Source organism: Anomaloglossus baeobatrachus, chromosome 10 (assembly GCF_048569485.1).
Source record: "Anomaloglossus baeobatrachus isolate aAnoBae1 chromosome 10, aAnoBae1.hap1, whole genome shotgun sequence".
NCBI classification, from domain to species: Eukaryota; Metazoa; Chordata; class Amphibia; order Anura; family Aromobatidae; genus Anomaloglossus; species Anomaloglossus baeobatrachus.
Genome location: NC_134362.1, coordinates 55416626 through 55429755, shown reverse-complemented (window position 1 = coordinate 55429755; position 13130 = coordinate 55416626). Strand labels below are relative to the sequence as shown.

The 13130-nt window shown below is 46.5% G+C and overlaps 1 protein-coding gene across 1 annotated transcript in view; it reads right to left on the bottom strand.

Annotated features, from left to right (window-relative positions):
- The window catches only part of LOC142254332 (protein spinster homolog 1-like), a 38566-nt gene extending 26675 nt beyond the window's left edge, over nucleotides 1–11891 (bottom strand). Inside the window, exon 1 of the mRNA XM_075325379.1 lies at nucleotides 11832–11891. Within this exon, the coding sequence (XP_075181494.1) occupies nucleotides 11832–11891 (60 nt within the window). The remainder of the gene's footprint in view (nucleotides 1–11831) is intronic.
- Between the last annotated feature and the right edge of the window lie 1239 nt (nucleotides 11892–13130).

Sequence of the window (13130 nt, the reverse complement as noted above, 5' to 3'; positions counted from 1 at the left end):
ATAATAGAAACACGTCACCTCTTCTGCATTTTTCACCCACTCCTGGTTTTGGTTTACGAATCACAAGTCCTGCAAACTAGATGCTAAAAAAAAGAGGTATCATGAGGTTCCCTGGAGGTATGCTGGCCGTACGGAGGTACATGATAGTTTATATACAACCACAATTCCAAACAGTTATGGGTGGCACGGTGGCTCAGTGGTTAGCACTGCAGTCTTGCAGCGCTGGGGTCAAATCCCACTAAGGACAGCATCTGCAAGGAGTTTGTTTGTTCTCCCCGTGTTTGCATGGATTTCCTCAGATTTCCTCCCACACTCCAAAGACATACTGATAGGGAATTTAGATTGTGAGCCCCAATGGGGACAGTGTTCCTGATATATGTAAAGCGCTGCGGAATATGTTAGCGCTATATAAAAATAAAGATTTTTTTTTTCTTTTTATCCTGTGTAAAATGGAAAGAAAATAAGAATGCAATGAACTGGAAACGTATCGCATTCATTTATTCACAAAAGAACACAGATCAGAAGTGGAACGTTGGACATTTTTCCATTTCTTTTAAAAAACAACACTAATTTAGAAATTGATGGCAGCAACATAGCTCAGAAAAGTTGGTCCCGGGCTATGTCCAGCATTGTGTGGCATCTCTTCTTTTTACAACAGTCTGTAAATGTCTGTGAAGAGAGGAAACAATTACTGGAGTTTTGGGAGAGGAATGCTGTCTTGTTCTTGTCTGATGTTGGATTCTCCCTGCTCCATAGTTCGGGGTATTTTCTGGATTTTTCGATTCATGATGCTCCAAATGTTTTGTACTGGTGAAAGGTCCAGACTGCAGGTGCCGATTCATCCCCTGAACCCTTCGTCAGAGCCATGCTGTTGTGATGGATGCTGTATGTGGTTTATCATTGTCTTGCTGAAATACACAAGGTCTTCCCTGAAAGAGACATTGTCTGGATGGAGCAGATGTTATTCTAAGACCTCTATATAATGCTCAGTATTGCTAGCACCTTTCAGGATGTGTACGTTACCCATGCCATAGGCACTAATGCAGCCCATATGATCAGAGATGCAGGAACTGTGCGCTGATAACAAGCTGGATGGTTTCTCTCCTCTTCAGAAGTTTTCTATTCTGAGAACTCTCTAAATTAACTTTGTTTCGGATTATAAGACGCAATTTTGGGCTGAAAATGAGGGGTGCGTCTTATAATCTGAATGTAGCTTACCGGGGGAGGAGGAAAGGGCTCACAGGAGATGCAGCGGGTGGTATGTTGCGTGGAGGGTGCTGCTGTGATGCAGGGGCCGCCATTCTGAAAATGTCAGTGGTGTGGGCTTCAAGTCGACGCGTGTGCAGATGGAGCTCTCAGCTCAATATCTCATCTGCACGCGTGCTGTCTTCAGCCCATTGATCTCCCTCCAGCGGACTTAAGGAAAATGGCACCCAGAGGTGGCGCATGCGCAGAGGAGATATCTGCTTGTCATTGAGCTGAGCGCTCCATCTGCAAACGGACCAACACCGGGCACCATTTCTTGAAGCTTGCCCTGACGACAGTTTCTTGATGTTCCTGCCTCACAGTGCCCTTAGCGAGCATCTGGGACACACACCGCCTGCAACATCGCCCTGCGGACCCCCATCCGATAAGACACCACTGGATTATAAGATGGACCCCATATTTTTTCCACCTTTTTTCCTCTAAATTTGGGGGGCGTCTTATAATCCGCTGCGTCTTATAAAATGAAAAATACGGTACCTTTGATATAGAGAAAGTGGCAACTTTTCTGGTTGGTGATGATATACTGCTTCTTCTTTGCTTGATGGGGCTTTAACTTGCATTTGTGGCTTGTATGGTGATCTGTGTTCACAGACAATGATTTCTGGGCGTATTCCTGAGCCCATACCACTGAATCATGCCTGTATTTAATGCAGTGCTGCCTGAGAGCCCGTAGAGCAAGTCTTTGCAATTTTATTTTGAAAATGTTCCTGAAATTGTTCCCCCATTTTTCGAGGCCATGGTTCAGACATTGAACCTCTGACATCTTCACTTCTGACTCTCTAGCCTGAGAGACTCTGCCTCTCTAACATACTCTTTTTACACAGTCATGTGACTTGAAAATTGACCCTTCAGTTGTTTTTCATTAGTACCGCTTACTTTTCCAGACTTTTGGCCCAACTTTTTATATATTTGTTGCTGCCATCAATTTCTAAAAGCATTTTTTTTCTAATTAAATGGAAAAATGTTTAAGTTCTGATCGGTGTTCTATGTTCTGCTGTGAATTAAATTTGCCAGTCATTACATTCTTGTTTTCTTTACATTTTACACGGCGTCCCAACTTTTTGTGAATTGAGGTTATAGATAAATACTGGCTATATTGCGGCTCTAGCTGTAGATTGTATCATTATCATGCATTGTGTACATAACTTTTGATGGACATTTACAGCTATTATTGTTTGTCTCCTAGATGGATTGTAAGTTGTAACATTTTGATTTGTAACAGGATTTTCATCATTTCTGCAATGTATTGCCACATATAACCAGAGTACATAATTGACAAACACAGTCATTTCAAGTTTTGTGTAGCAATATCCACAATTGTAATATACTGGCAATTTCCACCATTATTTACATAAGGCTCTGTTCCAAATGGCTTCATTAGCAGCCTCCATCATAGATGGGCAGAATATTATATTTTTTTGCAATTAATTAGTTGACTACACATTAATAAGCAAATTATCATGTATCTGTTTTCTATCGCAGTGCACTCTGCCTTCATACAGCCATATTACATTAAGTGCTATGCCTGCATCTGCCACTAGATGGAGCACACTGTGATACAAATGTATACAGCTCAGATTGAGTAAGCTCAGAAGCTCCATCTAGTGGTCGATGCTAAGTAATGTTTTATTTTTTTATTTTTTTTTGTGTGTTTTTATCATTATTTTAAAGAATTTTCTGCCCTTAAATCCTATCCCGGAAAACCCTTTGTGAATGACAGTGGAATAAGTAGCAGGGAATTTTGAGATTTCAATTTAGAATAACATGACACCAGCCACTAACCTCTATCTATCTATCTATCTATCCCTCTATCTATCTATCCCTCTATCTATCCCTCTATCCATCTATCCCTCCATCTATCCCTCCATCTATCCCTCCATCTATCCCTCTATCTATCATTTTAATCTGTCACCAGGTTGTTACCACTTAATCTGAGACTAGCATAATGTAGGGGCAGAGATCCTGATTCCAGTGATGTGTCACTTACTGGGCTGCTTGCTGTAGTTTTTATAAAATCACTATATTATTAGCACAGGACTAGTAAACCTGCTGCCATGTATTCCGCCATATTCTTGAGCTCTGTATAATCCCACCCCCACCACTGATTGTCAGCTTTCTGCCTATGCACAGTGCACACAGGAAGCTGTCAATCAGTGATATGGGTGGGTTTTACAGAGCTCAGCATTCAGAGAACTGCTAGACCTGCAGGAGATGAAACTGTTTTTAACCAAAACTGCAGCAAGAAGTAAAGTAAATGGCACATGGCTGGAATCAGGGTCTCTGCCCCTCCATCATTCTGCTCTCAGATGGTGCAGCAAATACAGCGTGAGAAATTCCCTTTAATCAGCTAAAATTTTGAAGTACATCCTCGTCTCCTGAAAGTGACATCCACGCTGCAAGAAACTACTGGCTTCCACCGTGACCAAGGCAAGGTTGAGATTAAAGACCGACACTAGCACACAACCTCACATACTATAGCTGTAGCTCCATAGTTAAAATAATAGGGTAATGTTATAAAATGTGCCCATATAGGACAAGGGTTATTTATATAGAAATCAAAGGAACATCACAACACAGAGTTTTAAGTATAGATGCTTCAAAATTAATATCTTACGGGCAATAGACAATTTGGCAAATGTCCACTCTAAATCCAGAGACTCACAGATGCCTCTAACTCTGATTATAAATGTTCTTTTTTCTTCTCCTTCTGACCCAGACCACCTTGATGACTTCTGAGTCCTGACTAATGCAACACAGTGCAATTCTGTCTCCATACCAGACTACCAGACTAGTTGTATCTTCTTTCTCCACCTTGGAAGGTTTCAGGCTGGCTGTGATATTGGGACACTGAGGGACACAGTGATTGGCGCAGGAGTAGCAGCCACACACGTCATTTCATGCTGGCTCTGTTAGAGGCGCCCTCCCCTCTTATAGAATAGTGTTATTATGGAGCATTGCTGCAGGATGATTGTTAGGGTAAGAACGCACTTTGCGTTTTTACCTGCATTTCTGCAGCGTTTTCATGCCAAAAGGCATGTGTTTTGCTTTTCCATGATAGTCTATGGAAAATGTGGATTTCCTGTCCGCACTTTGCGTTTTGAAACGCTGCGTTTAATTTGCATATTTTGTGGCAAAAACCATGCGTTCAAAGAAGCAGCATGTCAATTGTTTTTGCCATTTTGGGTGCGTTTTGCTGACATTGAAGTCAATGAGAAATGGCAAAAAGCAAGATTCCTTCAAATTCCTGTGTTTTACCTGCTTTTTATGTGCAGAAAACATGCGTTTTAGACTTACAAAACGCATGCTTTTAGCACATTAAATTAATGATTTCATATGTCCCTTTACACACACACAAAATCCGACAATTAAGTTAAAGAAAATGTATAATTTATTGCTATTTTTCTTAAAAATACTATATTACTGCTATAATTTCATTATATAGTTCTATTTTCTATATAATTTCTGAAATTATGTATGTATTCCTTTTTTTTTTTCTCTTCTTTTTTCATTACTTTTGACAGTTTCAACTTTATTTAGCAGTGTCTTGATGTGCAAAACGCATCTGTCAAAACGCAGGTGGAAACGCATGTAAACGCTGAAAACGCATCAAAAACGCGGTAAATACGCATGCGTTTTTAGCGCTAAATTTCTGGAAAAGGCAACTTTGGTCAAATAGGCGAAAACGTGCGTTCTAAACTGTATGTAGGAGAACGCAAAGTGGGGCCCTAGTCTTAGAGACTATTATAACCAGCATTGTAATGGTAGCACAGATAGATATATGACCACCTTACGCAGTCACATGGCTTTGATCATCTTTAATCGCTGAAATTTGCAGATGTACATTCATTTACCAGCACCTCCTATTGATATGACTAGCCATGGTATGAAGGGAACACTTGTATTGGCCATGTTCACACGACACAGACTTGCGGAGTGGATTCCGCACTGGGAATCTGCGGTTTTCTGTACAAAACAAGTAATTGGCTTTATCAAAAACTCCCAATCACAGATTGAGGAATAAAATCTGCATGACAATGAAAGCATGGGGCTCTCAATAGAGAATGTGCATTGACAGGTGTCAATCAGAGGAGGGGCGTGTTGGACTGTCTGGCAAATTTTTAGTCCTGTAATGATAAGTGTCCTGCTGCTTAAACAAACATAGCAAATAAACAAAAGATAACTGACAAAACAAGCATGCTTGAACCTTGTGTTAACCCTTGCATGCTGTCTTCAGCTTACATAGCAAAAACCTGCTGACCGATTCCCTTTAAATTACCGTACTTTTTTTTAATTTAAAACTGGAAATGTACCTGGTAGGACACATTTTAAGTCCAGACTGGCCAGTGATTGGCTGCAGCGGTCACGTGATGAAGAATGACATGTCATCACTACAGGTCTGGAGGTGAGCATCAGAGTTGTGCTGGAGCGGAGAGGCATTCAGAAGGGAAGTGATCCTCATTTCTTTATTTTATAACCTTCACAAATCTTTGCCATTTTTAAATCCTGGCGAACTTTAAAGGGAATCTGTCACCGACTTTTTGCTCCCTCATCTGAGAGCAGCATAATGTAGAGACAGAGACCCTGATTCCAGCGATGTGTCACTTACTGAGCTGTTTGCTGTCATTTTGATAAAATCAATGTTTCCTCGTCTCTAGATCTAGCAGTTATACAGAGCTCAGGAATATCCTGGACTACCTGCAGCATGCCAAGTAGTCCTGTAATGATAATCTTCTGCTGATTAATCCATGATTTTATGAAAACTACACTAAGCAGCCCAGTAAGTGACATATCACTGGAATCAGGGTCTCTAACCCTACGTTATGCTGCTCTCAGATTAGGTGGTAAAAACCTGGTGACAGATTCCCTTTAAAGTGAGAACCCCAGAGATTTAGGCCATTTCCTCCTATTCCCTGCATACTCGTGCGGTAATGAAGCTCTACAGTGAATCTGAGATTAATTCTATTGTTTAAAATCATCACAAAGCAAACATCTATCTGATAATTCTGCCCTGCAGCGTCTAATGACCTTCCTGTATTCTGCTCCTCTTCTGGAGGCGATAGGGGCCCAACGTGCCATCCAAATACCTGTGTTGTTACAGAGATACAAGAGATGTCAAGAATCAGGGAGTCTATCAATAGAACCACACTGGATAGGTATCATTATAAGACTAGCTGGGGTCCGACACCTCCACTGATTAGCTGTTAGCAGGTTCATCTACCGCCAGAAGTGCACAGTGTATAGAGCCGCTATACCTCTGCATTGTACACCATGGATTGATCTCTCCTGGCTATTGTAGCTCAGCTCCCATTCACTTTAAAAGAGCTGAGCTACAGTACTGGAGAATAATGGCCGGTATGTGGACGGAGCTATGGTGTTCCGGCTGTAATGGGTGGGTTGTCAATACTGTGATCTTGCGCACCCTCCCACCCCCCTTTGATCCACTTCTCTTCCGGTCATTAGTACCGTTAACATGTCCTGGACCCGTGCCAATTAAATCTTCACTAATGCTTTACAGACAATTCTATTATTTGTATAAATATTTACTAGTATGTTTTTATGGCCACGAGACTGAAGATTTCCTTTTATATGATGAGCAATAAACATTGTTGCACCATGTATTTTACCACTTCCCACAATGTATATTAGCTGATGTCACAAGACCTACAAAACACCTTCAGCATTACTCTTCTCCACAAACATCCTGCCCAACCGCACCCCTGTGCTTAAATAAAGGAAGCCCTTCTGTAAACACTCACATATGACATCAATACTGGAAGAACAGGACATCCAACTCCCGATCTATTTCTCCTTTTTAATCATTGCATAAATTATTAGTTGCAACTACTGGTAAAAAAAAAAATAAAAAAAAAAATTATATATAAACATACATATATATATTAAATTAATATTAAAATATTAAAGTAATAATTTAATATTAAAAAAATAAATATATATATATGTGTGTGTGTGTGTGTATATATATATATATATATATATATATATATATATATATATATTTATTTTTTATTTTATTTTTTCCCTTACATACATGTAGTTCATTTCAGGGGCTGTCTCTTTAGAAAAACAGTAAAAGGTGCAGATTAAAAATAAATTTCAACTTACTGGCTGATCTTTCATTTTTGAAATCTGTATTCAGTGAAGACCAAATGTTACATTACTGAGATAGGAGATGGCAGTTGGTGCTTATTAGATTCTATGTAGAAGGGGAGGGGGAATGAGGGGAAGCTCTTCTTCTTGCTTCTCCCGCCTCCTCCTCTCTTCTGTCTATATAGAATCTTAGTAGTAACTGCCATCTCCTATACAAGTAACATAACATTTGATTTTCACTGAATACATTTTACCCTGGAATTGAACATTTTGAAAATGATTGATTAGTTCTGACAGAGAAAGAAGCAGATTTATCTGATAAGAAGTACAGTGAAACCTTGGATTCCGAGCATAATTGGTTCCGGGAGTGCGCTCTTAAACCAAGTTACTCTTATCTATATCAAAGCAAATTTTCCCATAGGAAATAATTGAAACACACACAATGCGTTCCACAACCCAAAAATATTTACTGTGTTTATACAAACTTATTACAGTCATACAACATAATGTACTGTATTCATATAAAATGATTACACTACACTAATACAAAATACTGTGCAGTAAAAAACATATAAAGCAAATTAAGCTGCTCATTAGCTTACAATAGAATTGTTGGTGTGCGGGAGGTACAATAGAGAGGAAATATGATGTATGAATATGACAACTTTTATTCTAATACAATACACAAAAATACACCCCCCAAATCTATTCTCTCCAAAATAAGAGCAGAACTAAGCCAAATGTGGGGTAGGAATACTCAGACCCCGTACAAGGCCCAGAATCAACTGGACCAAGTCAAATTAACTGACTGCGGTCTGGACTATAGGTCCATTCCCACCCCAAGTCCCGAGAGAAGGCAACAGCCCACCGAGGGGGATAGGAAGCCACCGCCCAGGCACCAAGATCCCACGGGCCAGCGCCTGCGGGCAAAAGGGCTCCTCCGGCATCTACAAGTCGGGGAGCGGACTACCGATGCTCAGGCATAGTAGTCACACAGCTTACAGAGGTGCAGGGAAAGACAGACACCATCAACCCGAGTAGGGGGAACAACGCAGCCGGCTGCGGGCACCGACCACATCCCGTTTTTGGTTTACCAGTGACTGCAATGTGTTTCTTCAGAGTGAGTACACTAGAGCTCTTGGGCACCGCACCACGCTACACCGCCCGGCCCTGCATCCCTCTGGCAGCTCCATCTCACCCCCAGCGGGCCCCGGGTCCCACATCCCCTAACCACGGAGGGGTCAACACCTAGCTGCGCCACAACACCGCACCTGGGCACCCCCCACCATCACCAGCAGTGGTGGTGCCAACCATCACCACAACCCGTGGGTAGCGTCACGAACAATCTCCATAGCAGCCCCGGCCGCGCACCCACCCGATCACCAAAACCACCCCTTCATAGAGCGACGTGACCCCCAGTCCGGGGACGCTCGAGCTACCGACACTCACCGAAAGCCCGGACCCGAGCGGCTCGACAGCACCAGCCAAGCGCGGGGCGGTACAAACGCAATGCCCGGACCGACCATGGATCTCCTAAAAGCTTCATAAATTTATAGGAGGCTGACTTAGCTCAGCTCATTAGACCTGCAGTCGGTCTGGGCATTGTGGTTCGTACTTGGACCATATAATGCATTCATGTAAACATAGCCGTGCTATATGGGAAATGTAATTGTAACATGGTTTTTATTTTTTTGTTTGAGATGGGACAAATAAATCACAAATTGCTAAGAATCCTTAGTGTTGGCTCACACCTGCGTATAAAAAAATCAGTCCAGTTTTCATCCAGAAAAGTTGGATGAGTGTCACGCGTATGTCATTCAGCCATGTCAGTACAATGCGAATGTATTATTTTTCTTTCTCGCTTAGTATCCGTATGACATGCATTTTTTTCATAGCGGCTATTATTCTATAATCATTTACGGGGACATTTACAGTGTTCAATGCTACAGAATGTTATGTATCCGTAAACATAAGACGGTATACGGATGGTTTGTGTGACATCCATTTCTTTCTTGCACCCATAGATGTGCACTGACGAGTCTTGGCCGTTTTATGCGACCATACACAGCATGCTATGATTTCTTCCCCAGGCTGAAAACAGCAGAAGAAAACAAAATCACAGATCTGCTCTGCCTCATGGAATAATATTGGAGCAAGTGCAATCCCATTTTTTTAAATCTGATTTTCCTCGATGTCTTTATACTCAGATGTAAGCAAACCCTTAAGCGGGTGTGACGCCCTGGACTAGCCAGGGGTCACAGGTAACAACACACACACACCCCCACCCTAGGCAGTTACAGCAGTCAGACAAAAACCCTTGTTGCCTCCCTCCAGGGGCTGATGTCCACACCAGGTGGGGGCGGAGCCAGGTGGTTGGCCCCGCCCATCGAGGAGTTCACAGTCCTGGAGGCGGGAAAAAAGGGCAGATTAAGTTTGGAGTTTGAAGTGAAAGGAGTAAACTACTGCCGTGTCTGGGTTGGAGTCCAGGCACTGACAGCAAGGTTGGCAGACGGTGGTGGCCGTCTGCAGGAGTCAGTGGAACTCTGCGGAACCGTAGGACCAGGGCTGGGCGGTGGCCCACCGGTACCGAACCGGGGAGCGGATTGAAGTTGAGCACACAGGCAGGGCCATCGGACCCCGACCAGGCTTGGAGCCGCCGACAATAGTCAAATCTGAGAGTGACAGGAATCCCAAGGGTTTCCTAACTACCCAAGTCCCGTCAGAAGGCAACCGCTCACACTGTGAGACTTTGTTGTTACCTGTGACCCCTGGCTAGTCCAGGGCGTCACATTCCCCCTTGGTAAAACACAGACCGTCCGCGGGCTGCCCGTCCATCACCGGTTTTATTTTTCAACTGAAAAAGATAAATAACATTTTAAAACTTTCAATACACGTATACTCAAGTAGTCTTCCCTTACGGGAGGTGCAGTGCTTTTAACATTTCAAACATTGAACATTTTTATTAAACGGACGGGTTCGTGGTCATCCGCTCTCCCACCCAAGCAACCTAGCCCTGGTGCTGCCCCTAAGAAGTGGGCAGCACCCCTTTACCCCAGTCCAGGTTCAGGCTGCCCGAGCGGGAATGGGTACGGAAACTCGCACCCGGCTGTCACTTCAGGGGACCCTACGTCCAAGGGGGACCCCAGACCCCTGGAGGATGGCCACCGGTCCAGGTGGTGGCCGGACCCCAGTCTGCTCCGCTGTGGGTCCCTCCTCCAATCTGCCTCTCCGGAGGCGGCACGGATGGAAAACGGCCCAAAACATTATTTACAAACCCACTAGTTCGTGGGTGGCCTGCCAGTTCTCGGCCATGTCCATGAGTAGTCTCTCATGCGGACAGTAAACACGTAGAGTCCCTACGGGGACCACTTGTCTTAACGAACGGTAATCATGGTGGACAATCAGGTTAAACTTGGTTGATTCATTTTCATTCATTCACAACTGCTGAGGGTCCCAACGGGGACAACTTGCTTGCAACAGAGGACCGCTGCCTATTTGAGGTCGCACCCTTCCATGACCTCCTCCAGTTCAATATCCGGACGGGACGGTGGAGGAGGGGGCTGGGGCCGAATCTGCTCTCCGTGGCTTTCCCTTTGCTTAACGTCCAGGGCAAACCAGCCCCTCTCCCCGCAGTGTCGGGTGTAGGAGACCAGGTCGTCTGGCAACAGATCGCGACCTGGGTGGCCCGTGGGGAGGTGCAAATTGACGTCACGGTGAGCCACAAATACTTCGGCCTCCAGGCCCGGCTCGTATATGAAGCCGTACCCCCTGTGAGGGTCAAATTTCCGGACCTGGCCTTCATATACCGGGCCCCGCACCCGAAAGGTGGCATTGCGGAGCGCGTCCTTTTCTTTTATTACTCGCGCCATCACCTCAGCCCTCTGCTGCTCCCTGGTGGTGATTTCTCGGCCCAGCTGGCTTGGCTCCCTGTCCCAGTAAGGGGCGCTGGCATGCCCCTGCGCTCGGATCGGGCCCTGCTGGACCGCGCCCACACCGGCCACAACCGGTACTCTCCTGTGGGGGTCCTGCGGTGACGTGGCCTGGAGTGCTGCCTCGCAGCGGCGACCCGATGCGACCTCAGCCGAGGTTTGGGGTTTGGGAACAGGGCTCCTCACCGGCTGGACCTCTGCCTCCTCCGGGACCGGACGGACCACCGGAGCCGGGACAGTCTTGGGTGCGGCCTCTTCCGGTGCCGACGGCTCTTCTTCGCGGACGGGCACCTCCCGCTGGATCTTCCAGGGCAGCGGTACGGATCGTCTGCGGACACTACTTGCAGGCCGGCCCTCCTGGGCGGATGGGCGGAGCTCCGCTACCGGTGGCGGGGGTAGCGGGCCTAGTGGCGAGGCAGCAGCAACCGTTACGGGTAGCAGGGGAGGCAGCAGGGTGAGCGGGCGCAGGCCGGGCCCCTCAGCCGCAGCGGCCGGTCCTTCTGGGGCACAGGGGCGTGGGTCGCTTACCCGCTCCTCCAACTCTGCCTCAACCTCGCATTTCCGCATGGCCGCCGCCACTTCCGCCATGTTGGCCATCCATCCTTCCAGAAAGAATTGCACCTGGGTCCGCAGGCGGCTGCACATTTGGGCGGTCCGGACTTCCACCCCCGCCGGGGAGTGGACTACCGTTTGGGGAACCATCGGAGTCAACACAGTACACAAAGGTGCAGGGAAAGACAGCCACCATCAGCCGTCCAGGGAGAGCACAACATCAACACTGCAGCCGCCTGCGGGACCCGTCCGTTCGGCCGTTTTGATTTACCAGAGACTTTGTCAGTGATTGTCTGAGTGAGTACACCAGTGCCGTCCGGCACCGCGCCGCGCAGTCCCTGCACCCCAGCCGTCCAGCCTCCCCGTCACACCACCGGGCCCCGGGATTACCAAACCCCCTACCCTCGGAAGAGACAACATCCCAGCTGCACCCTACCATCTTCCCCGGGATCCCCGTTACCAGCAGCGGTGGTGCCATCATCACCACGTCCCGTGTGTGGCGTCACGAACAATCTCCCTAACCCCAAACCATCCCTTTTCACTCACGGGCCAGGAGCGCCGCTCGAGTCCCCGGGTCCGGCCCACCGCTCGAGCCACCGAGCAGCAGCAGCAGAAGCCCCGGCCCCGAGCGTGGCGAGCGCACCCCGCCGGCCGGGGACACGGGCTTCACATGCAGCGACATTGCTAACGAGATGTCGTTGGGGGTCATGGAATTCGGGACGCACATCCGGCCTCGTTAGCAACGTTGTTGCGTGTGAAATGCAGGAACGACTGTTAATCAAAATTACTCACCTAATCGTTGATCGTTCACACGTCGTTCCTTTCCCGATTATCGTTGCTGTTGCAGGATGCAGGTTGTTCGTCGTTCCTGCGGCAGCACACATCGCTACGTGTGACACCGCAGGAACGAGGAACATCACCGTACCTGCGACCGCCCGCAATGAGGAAAGGAGGTGGGCGGGATGTTATGGCCGCTCATCTCCGCCCCTCTGCTTCTATTGGGCGGCCGCTTAGTGACGCCGCTCTGACACCACACGAACCGCCCCCTTAGAAAGGAGGTGGTTCGCTGGCCACAGCGACGTCGCTAGGCAGGTAAGTATGTGTGACGGGTGTAAGCGATGTTGTGCGCCACGGGCAGCGATTTGCCCGTGACGCACAACCAACGGGGGCGGGTGCTTTCACCAGTGACATTGCTAGCGTCGCTGCGTGTAAAGCCCACTTTAGGCTCTGTACACAGGCTGAGTACGTGGATGTAGACATTTCTGCACCAAATCT